General features: G+C 45.3%; 1 protein-coding gene across 1 annotated transcript; it reads left to right on the top strand.

The window, feature by feature from the left end:
* Nucleotides 1-428: 428 nt before the first annotated feature.
* PRSS16 (serine protease 16) lies at nt 429-15,822 on the top strand. The gene is made up of 12 exons (XM_082414609.1): nt 429-562; nt 638-798; nt 1,635-1,734; nt 1,877-2,006; nt 2,781-2,904; nt 3,174-3,251; nt 3,339-3,386; nt 3,843-4,133; nt 4,884-5,025; nt 6,398-6,577; nt 6,657-6,802; nt 6,919-15,822. The coding sequence occupies exons 1-12, from the start codon at nt 493-495 to the stop codon at nt 6,985-6,987; spliced, it is 1,539 nt and encodes a 512-aa protein (XP_082270735.1). The 5' UTR covers nt 429-492; the 3' UTR covers nt 6,988-15,822.
* Nucleotides 15,823-20,978: the final 5,156 nt, after the last annotated feature.

Raw genomic sequence — 20,978 nt, forward strand, 5'->3', positions numbered from 1 at the left:
AGAGACTGAAGTAGAGAGAAGACTGAAAGAGAAGCGAGAAACAAAGAGAGGGACAGACTGAGTGTTGGGGCAACTGAGGGGGACTGAAAGTGTGCTGAGGGCAGAGAGAGGAAGAGGGCAAGAGGGGGTCCTGAGGTAGAAAGAGGTGGTGACTGAAGGAAAGAAGAGACTGAGGCGCAGGCAGGGAGACTGAGGGCCAGAGGGGAGGGAGATCAGGGGGCAAGAGAGGAGAAAATCGGGAGCAGAGAGAGAAGTAATTGGATATCCAGGGGACACACCAGCAGGTCTCTATATACAGACTCTGGCGTCCCTGCCTCGCTTTAGTGGTTCCAACAGAAGCTTGACCTGTCCCAGGACAGGAGTCAGAAAAGAAACCTGAGCTCCTGATCAAAGACTATAAATTTAAAGGCCAGCCCTGGGAATGTTAGCTGAAGTCTTGAGTGAGCAGGGAGAACACAGCACCTAGAGCCCTTGCACGGAGGACTGGACGGCATGGCCATTGGGCCTGTCCCGTGGCTGGGTCCTCTGCTCATGGTTTCCCTCTGGGGGTCCTCAGCTCCAGGTAGGAGGATCCTGAGGGTCAGGCAGGGGCTCCTAAGGGGGCCTGGACTGACTCTTTCCCCTCCACGTCCCACAGCTTCCCTCCTTAGGCGCCTAGGTGAGCACATTCAGCGGTTTCAGGAGAGCTCTGGCCTGGGCCTGAGCCTGGACCAGGGAGGTGTGGCCCTCCCAAAAGAGGGGTGGCTGGTGCAGCCACTGGACCCCTTCAATGCCTCTGACAGACGATCCTTCCTGCAGGTGAGGCCCGGAGAAGGGGAGTCCACTGTGTCCCCTGCCCCCCTCCTCAGTCTCCCTACCCTGCCCCTCAGTCTCTGCTTTCCATTCCTATCCCTACACCTCTGTCTCCCCATCCCTCTCCCCCTCAGTCTTATCCGATGCCTGCTGTCAGAATCCCTTATGGCCCTTTAGTCTAGTCCTTCTGCTTTTTGGATTTGCCCTCTACCCCCTAGTCTCCCCTTCCTTTCTTCAGCCTCCCACTTTTTTTGTCCCTCAGGTCCTGTCCTTCAGTCTTTCCTTTTCCCTGTCATTCACTCTCACTCCCTCACTGCCCCTCAACACCGCCCCCGCATCCTTCAGATTAAACACTAAACCCACCACCAAGTCTCAGTATGGAGCAAAAATCTGGACCGTCTTTGGAACCAGACCTGGCTCACAATAGGCACTTGAAGATATCTACTGAATGAATGAACAGATTTACCATTTTTCACACCTACTCTATCCACAGTCTCCAGAGGTCACCTCACGTAGGCCCTATTCCTAAATCCATCTGCATTCATTACTTATTCTACAATTATTATTTCAGTATACTGCAAGTGCCTACCAAGTGTTAGCCACTACTCTTGACCCTGGGGATATAAGAGTGAAAAAGCTGACAAAAATATCTGCTCTTGTAGATCTTACATTCTAGATGAGGAGACAAACAGGAGAGAAATGAACACGTAAATAAACAAACCTATTTCAGATACTATAAGTATACAGAGATCCATTAGGGAGAGAGACTGGAGCGAACAGGGAATAAAGAACAGGTCAGAACTCTCACAATCCCATTTCTTCTTCCCCATCCTACCTCTTAGCGGTATTGGGTAAATGACCAACATTGGACCAGCCAGGATGGGCCTGTATTCCTGCATCTGGGAGGCGAAGGCAGCCTTGGGCCTGGCTCAGTGATGAGAGGTAAGATGCAAGGGTGAGGAGAGACATAGCTGAGGAATTGGTGGAGGCCAGGAAGGGGAGTTGCATATTGCAGTGCTATGAGGTCTGAGGGTTGCAGGAGTTGACACCCACTTCACACACACCCCCTTTGGACTCTTCACAGGGCACCCTGCAACCCTGGCCCCAGTCTGGGGGGCCCTGGTGATAGGTCTGGAACATAGATTTTATGGCCTGAGTATACCCGCTGAGGGGCTCGACGTGGCCCAGCTCCGCTTCTTGTCCAGCCGCCATGCGTGAGTAGGGGTCGGGAAAGTGTTTGGGGTCATGGGACTGAGGATGTCTGTGTTTTGGCATCTCTGCATCTGTGTCTCTCTCCTCCACTGCCCGAAGTTGACCTCTGAGTCTCTGGTCCCGTGTTTTTGCCTCTGTCTTTCAGTGCCCTGTTCTTTCTTTCTCCATCTCTGGGTCTCTCTCCTTCCCTTTCCCCCAATCCCCCCTGCCACTGTATTCTTACGTTTTGCTGTCTCACTATGGCCTGTTGGTCCAGCCCACCAGCATCTCTTACCTGGATGACACAGTCTCCTCACTGGTCTCCTTGTTTCTGCCCTTGATCCCTACAGTCTATTCTCCAGATGAAGCAGAGTGATCATTAGAGCATAAACCAGATCACCTCTCTCCCGGCTCAAATCCCTCACATGTCTCTCATCACACTCAGAGTAGAGACAAAAGCTTTGCAGTGGCCACAAGGTCTGATTGGCTCTGGCTCCCCAGTTAACTCTCTGATCTCTCCTACAGGCTAGATTTTCACCCAAACTGCCTTGGAGGTTTTTCCTCTCCCACCTAGTCTGGAAGAGAATGGTGGAGGCTTTCCAGATGGGTCTCCCCTGACCTAGGCACTCATGTAGAAATGAGTTTGTGGGCATGGGGAGTCCTCAGAAATACATCATGAGAAAAGAGCCCTAGCTTCTGGCCAGACTCCCTCCACTCTCCATTCCCGCCTATACAATGGGGGAATCTTCAGGGATTCCCAGTCATGGGGACTGATCCAGCCTCCCCTCTGACCCTAGGCTGGCCGATGTGGTCTCTGCCCGCCTCGCACTCTCCCGCCTCTTCAACGTCTCCTTCTCCAGCCCCTGGCTCTGCTTCGGAGGCTCCTATGCCGGCTCCCTGGCTGCCTGGGCCAGGCTGAAGGTCCCGGGACTCCTCTGAGAGGACTGGGGGGAGGGAACTTGGACTCCGGGGTCCCCAACTCAGATAATAGAATACCTGCCCACCACACTCCCTCCTCCCACACCCTCCTTTCCGCCCAGAAGAGCTTCCTACAATCTGCCTTCACGGGAGTCCCGTGTATAGAAGGTAGGGACTTGCCTAAGATCACACAACGAGTGAGTGACACAGGGGCGGGAAGATATGGGATCCCAGTCCCTAAGCCCCCAGGCTGACAACTTCTCTTCCCTCAGTTTCCCCATCTCATTTTCGCCTCCGTCGCCTCTTCCGCTCCGGTGCGGGCCATACTGGATTTCTCCGAGTATAATGACGTAAGGATGGCGGGCGGTGGGTCCGGGTGGGGAGGAGGGCCTCAGTGGTCGGAGTCACCTGATACTCTCCGGCGGTCGGACTTTTAGGTGGTGTCTAGAAGCCTAATGAACACTGCGATTGGCGGATCCCCGGAGGTAGGATGTGGGACCCAGTCCGAGGGGGATAGGGAGAGAGAAGAGGCCTTGAGGATGGGGGCCAAAAGAAAAGGCTGAAGCTTGCAAGGTGTCGGGGTCTGAGGGACTTGGGATCCCCGAGAGATGGGTGTATTTGGGAAGAAGGCGGGAGCTGAAGATGGGTCCGGGTACCAAGAAGGGAGGAGACCCAACAGGGGCGGGGCTGATACGGAGGCGGGGCCTGGGGACGGAAGACCCTATCAGGAGGCTGTTCCACTGTGGGGCGGGGCCTGGGGGACGACCCGGAGGAGGAGCCGGAAGAGGGCGGGGCCTCGGGTCTGAGTGGCGTTCAACTGCCCCCGGGATGAATCTGGCGCCGGGAAAGTGTGGGAGCCCAGGGAGGATGCAGGTCACGGAAAGGGAAAGGCCGGGGCCCGGGTCCGAGTCTTCGCCAACGCTGCCTCTCGCTCCCAACAGTGCCGGGCTGCTGCGTCCGCAGCCTTTGCGGAGGTGGAGCGACGGCTGCGCGCGGGCGGCTGGGCCCAGGCAGCGCTGCGAGCGGAGCTGGGCGCATGTGGGTCCCTGGGGCGCGCTGCGGACCAGGCAGAGCTGCTGGGGGCGCTGCAGGCACTCGTGGGAGGGGCGGTGCAGTACGACGGGCAAGCGGGAGCGCCGCTGAGTGTGCGACAGCTCTGCGGACTCCTCCTCGGGGACCGGGACAACTGCAGCAGCCCTGCGCCCTACCGCGGGCTTCGTCGGGCAGTGCAGGTGAGCACCCCTGAGCACCGCCAGGCGTCGGCAGACAAGGGTTCCTGCTCCACCTCCGCTGTGTGATCTTCCGCAAGCGTAAAGCCTTCTGCACCTTAGTTTCCTCATCTGTAAAATGGGTATGACATCTCATAGGGACCTCGGAGGTGAAATGAAGTAGGGGCATGGAAAACACTCAACAGGGAGCCTGGCACACCGTATGCAAATGTTAACGACTATGCTTACTATCTAGCTTGCCTACCTTGTTCTGGCCTCTTCCTGGAGCCTGCAACAGCGTCTAGCACACGGAAAGCTCTCAATTAGTATTTACAGAATGAAAAAAGGTAGCCCTGGGGACATAGTTCTCCGAGAGACCGGGCTCCCAGCCTCGGAATCCACAGCTACAATCCAGCTGTCACTTTTCCAGCGCTGTCTGCACCAAGTAGTGTGCAGTGTGCTTCACATTTATTATTTCATTGAATTCTCACAATAGTTCGAGGTAGGCACAGCTGAGGAAACTGAGATCTAAGATATTCTCACATGTCCAAGATATCACAGGTAAGATGTTCTTGGTCATCTAGTACCTTAATCTCTAACCCACAGGGACCTAGGTCCCCACCACCTCTGACGACTGACTTCCAGGAGAACTCAGGGACTCCCTCTTCTGACTTCTGACTTTTGACTTGTAGGGATCTATGGCTCCATGCTCTGGCTTGATGGGAGAAAGGGAGGAATGTATGTATGTATGTATGTATGTATATTGTCCCCTAGGTTGTCACACACAGCCTGGGCCAGAAGTGTTTAAGCTTTTCTCGAGCAGAGACAGTGGCACAGCTGAAGGTCACAGAACCCCAAGTGGCCGGCGTTGGCGACCGGCAGTGGTTGTACCAGACCTGTACCGAGTTTGGCTACTGTGAGTGACTGGCCTAACCCTCACCCCCAAAACATACATTCTGTGCTATGCCCAGACAAGCTATCTAACAGGTAGTCTGGACTCGTTTTCATTTCCATAGGACAACTAGCCGGACTGCTGGGCCTCGTTTAACCTGCAGGTGTGGGGTGTGGGGTGAACAGCCGTACTAGAGTGTGCATGTGTGCTTGACCCTCACGTACCTTCTCACTCACACACTTAGCCCTCAACATGAGTGATCGTCCCTTCAATCTGCTCTTCATCTATGTGCCTGTCCCAGGAATGGCCCTACCCTCTCCAGTTACCAGGCTAGAAACCCTAACAGTGCTTTGCATGCCTCCTTCCTGTCATCCCCATAGCTTGTCAATCACTGAGTCTTGCCCACTGTTTATCCTGGACAACTCGGCAGTTCACCCAACCCCTTTCTCTTCCCACCTCTGCTGTCCTGGTAGGGGTCCCCATGCTCTCCTGCCTGGATCCCTGACGCAGCCTCTTCTCTGGTCTCTAGGCCTTCCCTTCACCCATACAATGCAACTTCCTCACAGGGCTTTGCATATTTTGACACCCCCTGCCCGATACACCAATCTTCCTAATCCTCAGGCATTTTCTTGGATTACTTATCTTCCCCTCTTCACACAATTTACTTGTTTCCAAGTCTCAACACAGGATGTCCCCTCCTCAGGAAGGGGGGCACGATCTCTCAAGATAAGTCTGCCTCCCTGCCCCCTACCCCATTAGCTCCGTGTTCTTCTCCTTAGCACTTCCCACAGTCTTGTCATACATTCTTTATTGCCTGTCTCCCCTCTGGACGGTGAGTCCTGTGACAGCAAAGCCTGGGGCTGTTTTGTTGTCACTATGTTCCCAATATATTGTTCAACATATATCTGACTACATGGTAGGTGCTCAAATAAATGGTGAAGGAAGGAATAAATTAATGTGAGGCTGAGAAGTTAGATTTACCCTGAAAGCACAGGGGAGCTATGGATATTAAGCAGGTGTCCAATTTGTGCTTTCAGCACTCCAGGCTCCTTCTCACCTCTAGACCTTTGCACATGCGGTTTCCTCTTTTCTCTCTTTGTTTGCCTCACACCGGCTAATTCCTTAAGGTCTTATCCCTTGCAGGATGCTGTCCCTGAGCCCACTGTGCTCCCTCTGAGACGGCCCCACCCCTACTCCAGGCCTTTGTCCATAACAGCCCTGATCATTCTGGGCCATCGCTGTCTGGGGCTGAGTATGTCTCTGACAGGACCGTGAACTCATTGAAAGGAGGGTCTAGAGCTGTCTTGGTCATCAGTGGGGAGAGCTCTGTAAGTGATTATTAAAGAGGTACGGGGATGGCTATGTACTCCACACTTATGGATACCTCTCTCCACAGATGTCACCTGTGAGGTCCCTGGATGCCCTTTCTCCCAGCTCCCAGCTCTGCCCTCCAAACTAGAGCTATGTGAGCAGGTGTTCGGGTTTTCAGCCTCATCCATAGCCCAGGCTGTGTCCCAGACGAACTCCTACTATGGTGGCCAGACCCCAGGGGCCACCCAAGTGCTGTTTGTTAATGGTGAGCATGCTATCAGAGCCTGACTCCTTAGTGTCTACCTGGCCCTAGCTCAACACACCATTCTCTCCTTTCTTTCCAGGGGATATAGACCCCTGGCATGTGCTAAGTATAACACAGCCTTTGGGACCCTCAGAGTCAGCCCTTCTCATCCCTAGTGCTTCTCATTGCTTGGACATGGCACCTGAGAGACCCTCAGACTCCCCCAGCCTCCGCCTAGCACGCCAGGTAAGAGAGAAAAAGCTCTGGGTGATTTGCATTGTCACTTGCATACTAATTTGCATGTTCCTGCTCTCTACAAGTGCTGGAGTCTGACTGTCCAAATTCTCTCCACCTCACCACAGAACATCTTCCAGCAGCTGCAGACCTGGCTTGGTCTGGCAAAGAAGAGCCAGGTTAGGGGTGGGGTCTGAGCCCCACATCCTCACCATTCCCTGTATGGCCACCTCAGTCCTGGATGTATACACTTATTGGACAAGAGAAAGCTTGTTTTGAAAGAGGAAATTCCCAGCAATTCAGACTTAGCACCTGTTCTGCGTAAAACTGACTTGTGTCTGCAAACGTCCTCACTCCCAACTAAAAGTGCTTTGTTACAGACAAAGAGTTATGTGAATATAAGTGATTATTCTCATCGTGAATATTGTTATTTTAAATGTCAAAGAAATATGGCTCTTTATGCTCCTCTCCTCCCCCTGCAAATCAGCTTCTGACTCAAATTCTGCTCAGCTCCTGGACTGGGTGCCTTGCTTCATGTCTCTCTCTGGACCTCAGACCCTGACCTGTCTCTGCTTCTCACTGTTTGTCTCACTGTGCCCTCCTCCCTCAGTCTCTTCCTGTCTAACTTGTCTCTGTCTCTAATTGTCTCTCCACCTCCTCCTGTTTCTCTGGATATCTTCCTTTCTGTCTCTCTCTGTGTCTTAGTCTGTTTCTGTTTATTTCTCTGTGTCTGTGTCTCTGTCCCTGTCTCTCAGTCAGTATCTCCTCTACTCTTCTCCTCTCTTGCTTGCTCGGTCTTAGTTATCTCCACCGCTCTACTCCTGTCTCTCATTTCTGGTCCCTGTGTCCCTTTAGTCACTTTCTCTCTCACTCTCTCTCTCTGCCTCTATTTCCCTCTCTTCAGACTTTCCGTCTCTCCTTCGTTATCTTCTCAATATCTCTCTCCCTCAGGCTCTGTTTCTGTCCCTTATGCTCTTCCCCACTGTCTCTATTTCTCTTCCTGTCACTTAATCTTTGTCTTTCTCTGTCTTTCAGTTTTCCATCTTTTTCACTCACCATCTTTTTCCATAATTAAATGTCACTCTCGGGCATTTTCAGCTTCCAACCCTAGGGATTTAGGGTTCTGGTCAAACCTTCTTGATGGGGACACCCCCAAGTTCTAAGAGGTTGGGCCCAGTACCAAGGGTCCAACCTCAGTACTAAGGGTCCCGCTTAGCCTGCTTTAGCACTGCCAGCAGTGCCCTGTTCACCACTCGGAGCAGCAGCCACCAGGAGCAGGAATTAGCAAGTCAGGGCGACTGAGTGCCTCTGGGAAGCTGGGAAGTGGAGGAGAAGTAAAGGCAAGTCAGGACAAGGGGTTGGGGGCTGGGATGGTAACAGAAGCCATAAAGCCCATTCTGTGAGGAAGTCACTCCCTGCCTTTCTTGACTCCAAACCCTGAGGAGTAACTTTTTTTTTTTCTTCTGAGGATTAATCCCAGCCCCGCTCACCGGGTGCTACCCTGTACCACTTACTGCTCTTTAACCACAGCCCCTCATGCTGAGGTCTAGCCTCAGTGTGTCCCTTTATATATTTAGCATGTGCACCATGGTCTGACACATCGTGGGTGCTCAGTACCTGTTGAGAAATGAAAGAATGAGGTCAACCCTCAACTCTTCACATCCTTTTGGTTTTCCTCCTACTCTGCTGGATGCAACTTCTTTCATTTTCCTTTGCAAACTTCTTCTCCATTTATTATTCGAATGGGTTTGGGTTTGGTGCTGGGCTACTTTCCCTTAAGTAGTCTCAGAACTTCCCTACCAATGTGTCTGTGGTGCCAGGGCTAGCTCTCAGGTATTCCAGAATATTGATTACCTCAGCCTTTGAGGGTTTTCTCTGGAGGCCCTTTGGCCAGTGAAAAAAGCCGGGGCTGCTCTGCACCTGGTAGGTGCAGGTGTTTCTGCCTCTTTCCTCTGAAGTTGCTCAATTTGAGTCGCGACGCTGCCACCCTTCTCAGATCTAGATGTTTCTCTTCTGGTCCAGATAAAGGCCCCTGATTCTGGGGACGTAGTTCTGCTCCGGGTCAGGGCCCACCACACAGTGCGCGGGACGGAAGGCATTTCAGGATCACTCCGAGGCCGAGGCCGAGGCCGAGGCCGAGGCCGGCGGCAAGAGAGTGCAAGTTCGCAGGTCTCATGTCCTGGGATCTGTCCGAATGGGTCTCCAGGAGCGAAGTACATCCGCAAGAGGCGCGCGCAGGGGCCGAGCCCTCGGAGCCCTGCTCCGTGGCCGCTCCGTGGTCAGTTCCGTGATCCGCCCGCCGCCAAATCTGGCTTGGAGCATCTTCTCGTTGGCCCCCGGGCTTCCCTGGGTAGGAGGAAGGACACCTCACTCCGGGGCTCTGATCGTTTGGGGTCAGAACTGTCAGTTTGAGAGAGGCCCCCAAGAAGTAGAGTTCATTCAGGCCAAATGTTAAGTTTTTCTCTTTTTCTTTTTCCTAACTCCACGATAGGGGAGAGTGAAATAGGAAGAATGTGATTTTATTTTTAATGTTAATTTTGGGTTATTTTGGTTCTTTATGTTCCCTTTTCCCCAGCCCCAGAAGAATTTGAAGAAACCGTTTTATTTCGTTTTCATTTAATTACCTAAGGAGGAATATCTTTGACGTCTAGTGGCCGGTTAGCTCAGTTGGTTAGAGCGTGGTGCTAATAACGCCAAAGTCGCGGGTTCGATCCCCGTACGGGCCAAGCTGTATAAGATAAACCACTTTCTTACGCTTATACACAAATGAAAGTTCTGCCAGTTTCAGGTCCACTACGATATCACAATTAATGTCTAGAAGACAAACCTCTCGCTGAGAATTTTAAAAAATCTGAACACATCTTTGATGTGCCCCAAGGTTGAAGTCCTGTTTTGACTCCCATCTGCAGGGAGAAAGGTTAGCAGTGAGTGACCCAGCAAGGGAAATAGAGCCGTTTTGAGCATATTATTTTTCCACTGGGTAACTGATTCTTGCAAAGAAACTGACCCTATTGGATTATTTTCGTCCAAAAAAAAAGCTGGGAAACCATCCACACTTTCTACACTTCCACACTTGGGTCTTAACTAGTTCAGCGAAAGATGAAACAAGATCTTTTATATGACGTGTGAAAAAAATATATTAATATCAACACTAAAAAAGAAACAGCTTTGACAATCGTCTCTTTATAACAGGGAAAGAGCTCCCAATGACCAAACCTGGAACAGTTTGAACAACAAATAGTGTGGTTTTGGATTATAGAAGTTACCTTTTTGTAAGAGACACTTATATTTATACTTTGGGATAGGAGAAGGTTTCTAAAGGAATAAGACACAACAGCGCTAAACATAAGGGGAAATTTGATAAATTTAAGTGAAATGAAGAACTCTGTTTATCAAAAAAAAAACTATAAAATAATGAAACACAGAATGGGAGAAGATATTTCCAATATAAATAACGAAAAGGACTAGCATGAAAATATGGTATAAAGAACTTCTATGAGTCCATGACTCTATGAAGTCTATGACTTCTTGAGAGAGTGAGCCAGGCAGAAGATGTTTGTCTTTTATTTAGCTTGAGACGTCAAACAGCATCACCTCGGCTTCATTCTTTCTTAGAAGCGAGTCACTAAGCCCAGCCCATAGTCAAGGAGAAGGCAATCAGATTCCACCTTTTGATAAGAGGAGTGCCAAAGAATTTGTGGAAATATATATTTTTAAAACTACAGCAACCAACTTTATTAGAAATTAGGAAAATGCAAGTTATCCTATAATTAAATACGACTGATCTTCCACCAGAATTACTAAAATTAATATGACAAGAAGTACTATTTGGCAAGGATGTGACATAATAAGAACTTTCATCACCACTATTGTCTAAACTGATACAACTACTTTAGAAAACAGTTAGACTCTATCTAGTAAGTTGAAGATATACATACCCTATTATCCTAGACATATACCCAAAGGAAATATGTGCACAAGGAGATCTGTATAAGAATGTTCATAGTAGTATTGTGTGTATAGCCAAGAACTGGAAACAACCTGAATGAACCTTTACAGTAAATTGGATAAATAATGTTGAATACTATTCAACAGTTGACAATGAACAGATCAGAGCTATACACAAAACTATGGATGAATCTTACAAGCATAATTTTGTGAAAAGAAGACACAAAGGAAACATTTAGTATGATTATACTTATATAAATTTAAAAACCACAAAATTATGGTATATTGTTTAGGGATGTATGTGTAGATGGTAAAATGTATTAAGAATGTAAAAAACGGTTACCATAAAAGTCAGGATTGTGGTTTTCTGGGGGGATAAGAAGAGTGTGGAAGGCAGGGTGAGTGGAAGGGACATACTGAGGGCTTCTGGAGTGCAGCAATGCTCTTTTTTTTTTTTTTTTTTTTTGCTCCTGAGTAATGGTTAAATGGGTGTTCAATTTGTAATTAATTGTTAAGTTGTAGAAATAAGGTTTTATTTACTTCTCTGTATGTTTGTTTTGCAACAAAGTGTAAAACTAAGCAAAGACAAACAAGGAAGCTTTCTATGTTATCAATGAGTAAAGATTTCCAAAACATATTGTGAGGTATCAAAAGCAAGACCCAGAACATATGAATCTATATATTTACATGCAAGTGGACAAAGAAACTCCAGAAGGTTAAGTAACAAATTAATAATAGTAGAAACCTGTGGAGGGTGGAGAAAAGAGAAGGAACCAGGTAGGTGAGTAACAGGGATGGGAAGGAAACTTTTAACTGTATAACTATTTATAAATTTTTGAACTCTATATTACTTTTTCAAAATACAAAACAACCAAATAAATACAATTTCTTAAAAGCACTATTCAGAAGCCTTATAGGAAAATGTGTCCTCTTTAGAACAGATTCCCACTCCCTCGGAGCCTCATGTATTATCTTCATCCAGCCTTAGCTCCAGTAGCTCAGGAGTCAGGGTTTATTCCTGGACAGTTGAAGGTTTGGAAAGTGGAACAACTAGTGATTACACAGATGAACATCTGCACCTCTCCAGATGGGATTAGAAGTCTTAGGTGCTTAGTCCTAACTGCAGGGTCAAGCTTTAAGTCCTTGCACAAGCACTGACTAGCAATGGTGGGTCACATAATTAAACAGAAGACCCACGGTTAGCAACTCAGTCAGGTTTGTACACACACCCACAACAGGGAGCTATATAAATGGAATTCAGAACCTTTACCTATGAACAGACCATTCCTGTCCCCTTTCAAGGTTAAACTCTTGAAATTTGCTTGTATATCCACCTGTGGAAAAACTCATTTATTGTACCCTGGCAGACCATTCATTCAACATGTATTCAACAAATTGTTAATGAGTAGCTGCTATTTAACATGTACTCCTCAAGATACTGGGACTAAACATGCGAACAAAATGGGCAAAACTCTATCCTCATGGAGTTTGCATTATAATGGGAAATGCAGACCAATGAATAAGTAAAATGTATAGTGCAGTAGATGGTGATAAGTATGAATTAAAAAATATAGCAAAAAGATAATAGGGATGGCTTTTTTTTTCTTTTTAATGTCTTGTAATTTTAAATATGTTGAACAGGTAAGCCTGCACTGAGAAAGTGATATCTGAGCAGACCTGAAGGATATGAGGAAATGAGTTAGGCACGTATTTGGGAAAGGGTGTTTCCAGGCAGAGGAAGCAGCCTGTGCAAAGGACTGAGGCAGGAGTATGTCTGACTTGTTGAGGAAGAGCAAGGAACTAGAGAGGAGGGTGGAGGGGAGGAGGGGAGGGCTCTTGCAGGCCACTAGAAACACTTCAGTTTCTTTACTGAACAGGAGGGAAACTCTTGGAGAGTTTCAAACCCTTGGGGAATTTTGCACTACTTCTGTGTGTAGAATAGACAGGAAAGGGGCAAGGTTTCTAGAAACCAGGGGACCAGTGACGGGTCTACTGCAAAAATTGAGGTGATGGACCCGAGAAACACCTGAGGATCTACATACTGGAAATGTTCCCAATGGCCAGCTATGGTCACAACCACTATTGGTCACAGGGCAGGCTAAGACTCTGTTCTTTCTTAAGTGAAATGAGGACTGTTTGGACTTCACCTCAAATTGTATCTTGTTGCCAGGTAGAACTGGCCTGGAGGAAAAGACAGAAGCAAAATTCCAGAATAAAGAACTCCCTCTTTATTCACGACAGGAGCAACTTCACATAAAACCTGAGGTGCTCAATCAGTAAAATGCCTTTAAAATGGTTTTGTAGAAAGGAAACAAAAATTAATGTAAAATTGTGTCAAAGGAAAGAAAAGGAGAGGGGAGGAGGTTGGGATTAACATATACACGCTACTATATATAAAATAAATATTCAACAAGGACCTACTGTATAGCACAGGGATCTCTACTCAATATGCTGTAATAACCTATGTGGGAAAATAATCTGAAAGAAGAATAGATATATGTATATGTATAACTGAACCACTTTGCTGTATACCTGAAACTAACACATTGTAAATCAACTATACTCTAATATAAAATAAAGATTTTTTTAAATTAGGCAAGAGATTGATAGGCCTTCTTGTATGATAGTAAAGGAAATAGTAAAAACTGGTTGAATTATGGATATATTTTGAAGGTGGAGCTGATAGATGAGATGTAAGATCTGAGCAAAACCAAAGATTCACAGATAAATGCACAGATGGAGTAGTTGTTTACTGAGATGGGGGAAGATTGGGGAGGAGAAAGTTTGGGGGGAAGATTAGTAATTCAGTCTTTGGCAATGTTAAGTATAATATACTTGTCGAGAAGGCAGCTGCGTATGTGAATTTGGAGTTTGAAGGAGCAGTCTAAGATGGAAAGACATTTGCATATACGTGGTATTTAAGGACTGAGCCCTGAGCGTGCAAATGTAAGATTCATACAAGAGGTAGTTATAATACAACATGTAAATAGGACTATTAATAAGATTGAAATAACTTCAGGAATCCTGGGTGTATTCTAGGAGTTTCTAAACCAGTCTTGAGGAGTCAGCAAAAGCTTCGGGGAAGAGGTAGTGGGTAATGTCTGAACTGAGATCCAAAGGACAAGTAGGAACTGGCAAATGGGAAAAGGAGAAGGAATTCCAGGGGAAATGCAACCTCGACGTCCAAAAGCAAGAGAGAACACGAAACAGTCGGGAATTGCCCTGCCCCTTTCCACTCCAACTTCTCTGTCACATTCACCCTCCTGCCGGAGGAGGGACTATAGACGTTTGGAGGGAAGTTAAATTGGAGAGATTTAACATTTGGATTTGGTGAGCAATATTTTTGTGGCTTCTAGTTACTTCTGTGTGGGGTGAAGTTCTTATTCGGCATCTAGCAGTGCAATTTCTGGAAGGTAGCACGCAGAGGCAGCCGCGAACAACAGGAGCCTTGGTGTGCAGAGGCTTCCAAAAGCTCTATTCCGAGACCAACTCCGAAAACAAAAAATCCTGTTTTCAGACACAGGAACTCTTGTCCCCTGTCAAAATGGATCCAAACGTTATCCAATCGGAAATGGAATTCTGAAAATCTGGCTCCCTTGCAGGCAAAGAAAAACCTCTTGAGATTTTTGACAGGTTCTTCTCAAGCGAGGGTTTCCTCAAGGCTTTGCCCCGCCGCCCCCTCCTCGGTTCCCCCTGCAGATCCTCCTGTGAGCCCAGACAAGCTTCTGAAGAAGTGGGTTCAGAGACTGAATATTTGGCGGATTGGAAACGAGCAGGCCTGGGGGCGCTGCTGGAACCCTGTGGTTCTCAAGGGGACCGAAAAGAGGCCGAGTAAAGGGAGCAGTGAGCTGAGCTAGGGGGGAGGAAGAAAAAGACGGGGGAAAGAAGGAAAGAAAAGAAGCCATTCTTGTGTTTGAAAACCCAGTTGTGATAACGGAGTTGAATATCGACGAGGGAACATCCGTTTATAAGCAGAGTGGACCAGCTGAAGCGTGTTGGACAGGAAACACAGAGATCGATGCATCGGAACCAACCTTGGCTGCAAGTTTTTTAGCAACTCCATCGTTAAGCTGTATTCAAACAATTGAACTAAATCTACTTCTAGATCTTACATATTTCACCTTTCCTAGGGTATTTACCTTTCAAAAGTCACCTCTCAGAGGATCAGCCTGCCATAGAAGTGTGGCACGTAAGTCCCACGTTCTCACCTTTCATGGAAAAATCTCGCCCTTCTGCTTGATAAATTAAGAAATTTCTGATAAATTAGGACTCATTTGGCTGTGGCACAGTGCCCCGGGGTGTAAATATGCTCTCCTCTCGGATTCCCATCACGGGAACAATGGGAAGAACTGAATCCTTAAGTAGACGTAGTCTTGTACACGATTTCACGGAGGAGGGAGGAGGACAAATTCCACATTTATTTCCATTATGTCCTCCATTAAAGGGTCTTTAAATTATTATCTGTTTATTATGCTTTGATTAATTATGTGCAAGTAGATGCAGATATAGCACAATCCACAAGAAGTATTTTTAATACAGATTTGGGTTCAAAAGAAAAACAACAGACATCAATGTTTATTCCTGTATTTGGTACAGAGAAGCATGGTAGGAAAATCAAGAAGATACTAAATATATAAAGATGTTGTATTGGAATAAAATTCTATGAGAGACACGGGATGGCAATAACGAATTCAAGGAAATAAAAGATCAAAGGAAAATCTTTCACAGAAGTTTAACAAGGGCTTTCTCTTCTCTCTCTTTCTCAAGAGATGTTGGTATGTATTAAACTACTATAGTTTTAAGATTCCTTTGATATAAGTTACTCTATCCTTCAGAAAAATTGAACCTTATGTAGAAAAATGTTACATGTCCACTGAAAAAAATGTGAGGGGGAATATCGAATTTATCAAAATTCTGTTGGGGGTTAAGAATGCCCCCAAAGCAATTGAACTGTACAAAGGAGGCCGAATAAACACATGCATTCAGAGCCTGGGTAGCTCAGTCGGTAGAGCATCAGACTTTTAATCTGAGGGTCCAGGGTTCAAGTCCCTGTCCAGGCGCTATGGGCCTGTCTTTCCATGGGCCAATGGTAGTTAAGATTTTTCTCCCAAAAAAATGTGGGTTAAACTTTGATGACTTTTACCTACCTACAGTGAGAAAACGCCAAGAAGTCAGTTACCTTCAGCCTTAGCTATTGGTTGAGATTTGATATTCTGTTCCAAACAAAAGATTATTTTAGCAGTTTTTAATAATAGAGACTTCCTGAGGAACACAGTACAAAGCCCTTACAGCCCATGAAATATAAGAAAGCTATCCCTCTAGACTAGGGTGTTTTATTTATATAGGAAGACAAATGAGTTAGGATAACTAGAATGATTCTGAAAAAACGGAATAAAGTGGAAGAAAACATTCTTATTATTTCAAGACTTATTATACAGCCACAGTAATAAAGAGTGTACATTTTTGGCAGAGGGATAGATATATGTCGATGAAAGAGTATAGAGAATCCAGAAAGCACCACATGCAAGTACATCTAAATTATTTTTTACAGAAGTGCAGAAGCAATTCAGTAGAGGAAGAAAAGTCTTTTCACAAGATTGGGGTGGAGCAATCCATAGGCAAAAGAAGCCAGACTCAACCTAAACCTCACACTTTATTTAAAAAGTAACTGAAAATGGTTCATAGATTTAAAATAAAATATAAAACTATAAAATTTTTAGAAAAAATATGAGAAAATTTGGGGGACCTGGGGCTTGGTGGAGAGTTCCTAGACATAACACGAAATACACAATCCATAAAAGACAAATTTGACTAACTGGATTTCATCAAAATTAAAAACTTTTGCTCTGCAAAGGACTCTGTGAAGAAAATAAAAAAAGCAAGGCTACAGACTGGGAGAAAATATTTGCAAATCACATATCTGGCTAAGATGTATCTAGAATATACAAAGACCTCTCAAAACTCCACATTAAAACAACACTCAATCCAATTAGAAAATGGGCAAGAAACATGAAAAGACATTTCACCAAAGAGGATACACAAATGGGAAATAAGCCCGTGAAAAGATGTTCAATATCACTAGTCATTTAGGAAATATATATTAAGACCATGGTGAGATATCACAACACACCTATTGTAAGAGATAAAATAACAAATGGTAACAACTGCCAAAGGTTGGTAAGAATACAGAGAAACTGGATCTGTTATACATTGCTCATAGGAATGTAGAATGGTGTAGCCACTCAGAAAAGTAGTTTGTCAGTTTCTTAAAGAACTAAACACACACTTACCATACAACTCAGCAATTCCACTCCTAGGCATTTATCCCAGAACAAAGAAAACTTATATCCACACAAAACCCTGTGCATTATTATTTATAGGAGCTTTATTTGTAATAGTTCAAACCTGAAAACAACGAAAATGTTCCTTAATAGGTGAATAGGTTAAACAAGCTGTGGTCCATCTATACTATGGATTACTACTCAAAAGTAAAAAAAATGAACTATTGATACATGCCACCTTGATACATTATCTTTGCAACTTCATGTGAATTTATAACTATAAGTATGATTACTTCATGTGAATTTATAATTATTTATGATTATTTCATTGAAATAATATATTTATTATATAATATAAACACTTCCTCTTCCTCATGAACTTGGCCATGTGACTTGGTTTGACTAATGAAATGTCCGTGGAAATGTCCAGTCTGACATATCAGAGAAGTTAAGAACCATTATGTGGGGAATTAGGTAGAAGAGCCCTTGGTAATCAAATCACTTGGTTCATAGATAGGTGAGTTCTGTATGGTGCTGTGAGCTTTAAATGAACTGCTGTGACACAATCTCCCACTCAGAAGTAACCCTGCAAGATAGTGGTGAAAAGAAATCCTCCCAGTGGTTAGAGCTTTAGATGGTTCATTTGATGTTCCTCTTTACATGGAGAGAGAAGTGGCCTAAGATAAAGCTGTATATGGAATCCTAGGCAAAAGGGAATGGTTGGCTGGAAGATCAGGAATCTGAAAAGAGTAAGCTTTGAAGATTAGAGACCAGAGGTGTGGAGAAATGCATGTGGATTGACTTGTGGGAATTGTCACAATGTTGAGGATCTTTTATCATTTATTAATACCTACCAGATAAAATCTACTTCAGAACAGCCACTGAACAATTAGCTGGACAGATCAACTCATCCAGTAGATGTCATCACCCTCAGACATCAACAACAGGAATTTCTTATTTTAAAATATTATTAAAAGATTGAAGGAAGGTTTTTTACCCTCTTTGTTTTTTTCTTCTCGGTGTGGGGCTGAAGTGTGGTGAGTCATGTCTCCAAGTATCTCAAATGATCCCAAATACTTTAAGGTTGAAATTTCCAGTATACAAACATCTAACTGATTGTAGAGAGCCATAAACCACAGCTAGCAAGAGTAAATGTTGAATGAATGGGGTAACACTGCAACCAGTGTACTGTGACAACACAGCAAAGGAAGGTGAGAATTATTCATCCTAGCAGAAATGTTAGGGGAATTTAATAGACAAATCGTTTGAAGTAGTCACGGAAAATGGAGGGCAGACCGCATTTGTCCAAAACCTTTGGATCCATTGATCCCAACATTTGAACAAAAGCTTGAAGGAGGCCAGGGAGTAAATCTTATAGATATCTGAGGTAAGAATTCTCTACACAGAGCGAACAGCATCAGAACAATATGTTGGACATGGTAAAATAGAGGAATAAAAGCAAAATATTCTCTAAGAGGTGAGGGCAGTTACCTACTTAGTCACACAGGCAAGAATCCTTCAACAGAAGAGGAGAAAAAGAATCCACATCACAACTGTGAAATAGAGGTGGAAAAAAAAAAAAAAAAAAAAAACCCTAATCAGAGGGGACTGTTTAGAATAAGTGTGATTTCCCTTCACTAACTGCAGGAATAATCACAGATAGGGGCATGTGGAGTGTAGTCTCTGGGAGAGTTAACACTGTGTCCTGTTTGATACCAAAAAAATGCTGGTGGCATTAGAACCATTTCCTTAATTCTTTGACCACTGTGTAACGGTCACTGTCTTTCACATCTTCCTTATCTGACTCTAAAAGGAAGAGACATTTCGAATAGCATTATATAAGTGACAGTGTTTTTGAAATCACTCAGAGGTGAATGGGTGTAAAATCAATGTAAAAAAAGGTCATGAATGGTATTTTAATAAATGAAATAGAAGATATAGGAATAGAAATAGGAAACATCAGAATAAACCCATGCAGTAAAATACTGTTTGGTAGAGTTTGGCCTCTCTGACTCTCCAAATATCTATCATCTATCTATAGCTATATCGATATTGGTATAGATTATTGATAGATTCAGATAGTTATCTTTCTCATTTATATATATAAATCTCTCTCTCATATGTATAAATGTATATATATATATATATATATATATACATACATACATTTGTTTGCATATTATATTGAGTTGTGACTTAAAATGTATTTCGACACTGAGTTGCAGTCAGAAAAGTTTTGAAAAAAGACTTTCTTGAGAGGGTACAATTTGAAGATGGCAGCATCTCCCTGAGATGACAAAGATCTCGGGGTGGGGGGTCGGGGTAAGAGCCCCAAAGGAATACTGGAGTTTCGCTTTCCTTGGCTGGGGTAGCTGCATAGCTGGGCTCAGGTAGGGCAGTGCGCGTGGCTGCAGACCCGAGGAGGGTACTCTGCTGGTGCGAGCTGCTAAGCTCGCCACTCCACCATCGCTCCTTAAGTTTTATTGTGGACGGGGACATGGAGTACAAGGAGAAAAAGCAAACAAACAAAAACACACTAGCATACAAGCCTCGGCCTAGCCATGTGACTGAAGGAACACTCTACGCTCACTCTCCAAAAGCTTCCAGTGCTAAAGAGAAAAGATTTACAAGCTTCCAGACCGGCCCCTTCTAGCGTCATCGCAGAGGCAGCTGCAAATGAGAGCTGTGTCCAGGAACTTCCCAAAGGCTCTGCTCTGTAATATAAGCCTCGAGAAAAGGAAGGTCCTATCTTTTAAAAAATTTGTTTAGTCCAAACGGCCCCAAACGAGATACAATCGGAATTGTGACCCCCGTGTAATAATTTGAGAAACTAATTGGGTTAACTCTATTTCAGGCACACCGTCCTGAAAATCTTGCGCCCTTGCGAGCAAACAAAATGCCTCTCTTTTACTCAAAGTGTTATCTAAGATCTTTCGACAGGTAACAGAGGAGATGGTTAACACGTTTCCTTTCCGGCGGCAGCAGAGTTGGCTCCACGACTTCCGCTCTTCTCCCCGAGAAGGGTCCACCCAGAGTTTTGCTCCGCGGGCTCTTGCTCCGCTCCGAGAGGCTAGCGGCTCCAGGGAGTGGGGAGGGGTGCTGGCGAGGGGGTTCAATGACGAGCTTGGGCACTCTTGGGCAGGCTGGAAAATTGCAGACCCGAAGGTGATGACCCGAGGTCATCTGGTTGCGGAAGAGCTGATCTCTTACGTGCCTCGAGAGAGAGGGGCGACGAAAACCATCAGAAAGAAAGGAAATCGAAAAAAATGTTCAGCGCAGAAACGGTGACATAATCATCGAAGGGAAGAACAGTGGCAGTCCTCCAAGGTGAAGCAGAGTGGCGCAGCGGAAGCGTGCTGGGCCCATAACCCAGAGGTCGATGGATCGAAACCATCCTCTGCTACAGAGCTTTTCCGTCCCTGGCTCAACTTTACTCCAACTGGGCTACAAGCACGCACAAAAACCGAATCAATTTCTACCTCTTCCATGTTCAACCAGTTGACATCCACGAGTTTGAGAATCCGCTAGTTTGGCTTCTTGCTTCCCACCTTACTTTGAAATCCCACCATTCTCTCACTAGGCAGTTCCAAAACTCTTCTACCTATCTGAAGGGACACACTGCCCCGAATTGTAAAATTCCTTCCATCCCTGGTGTCCAGTAGAGGAGCAATGGAAATATTCCTTCAGTGGAGGTGGTCTTATATCAATATATTGTACGCGACCTCTTGGAGAAAGAGGTGACACATTCCATATTTACTTCTGTTACAACTTCCAGTAAAGGGCCTTTCAAATTTATTATCTAATTACGATGTTCTGATTGATTGCATTCTATCAGTAAATGCAAATATAAATGAAACCAAAAGAATTAATTATAACAGATTTGTGGTTCCGTCACATATCAAAATTTCAGATTTCAGTGTCTATACCTCTATTTGGTGCAGACTAGTATCGTAGAACGA

This window comes from Balaenoptera physalus (assembly GCF_965194825.1).
Source record: "Balaenoptera physalus genome assembly, chromosome: 11".
Lineage (NCBI taxonomy): Eukaryota > Metazoa > Chordata > Mammalia > Artiodactyla > Balaenopteridae > Balaenoptera > Balaenoptera physalus.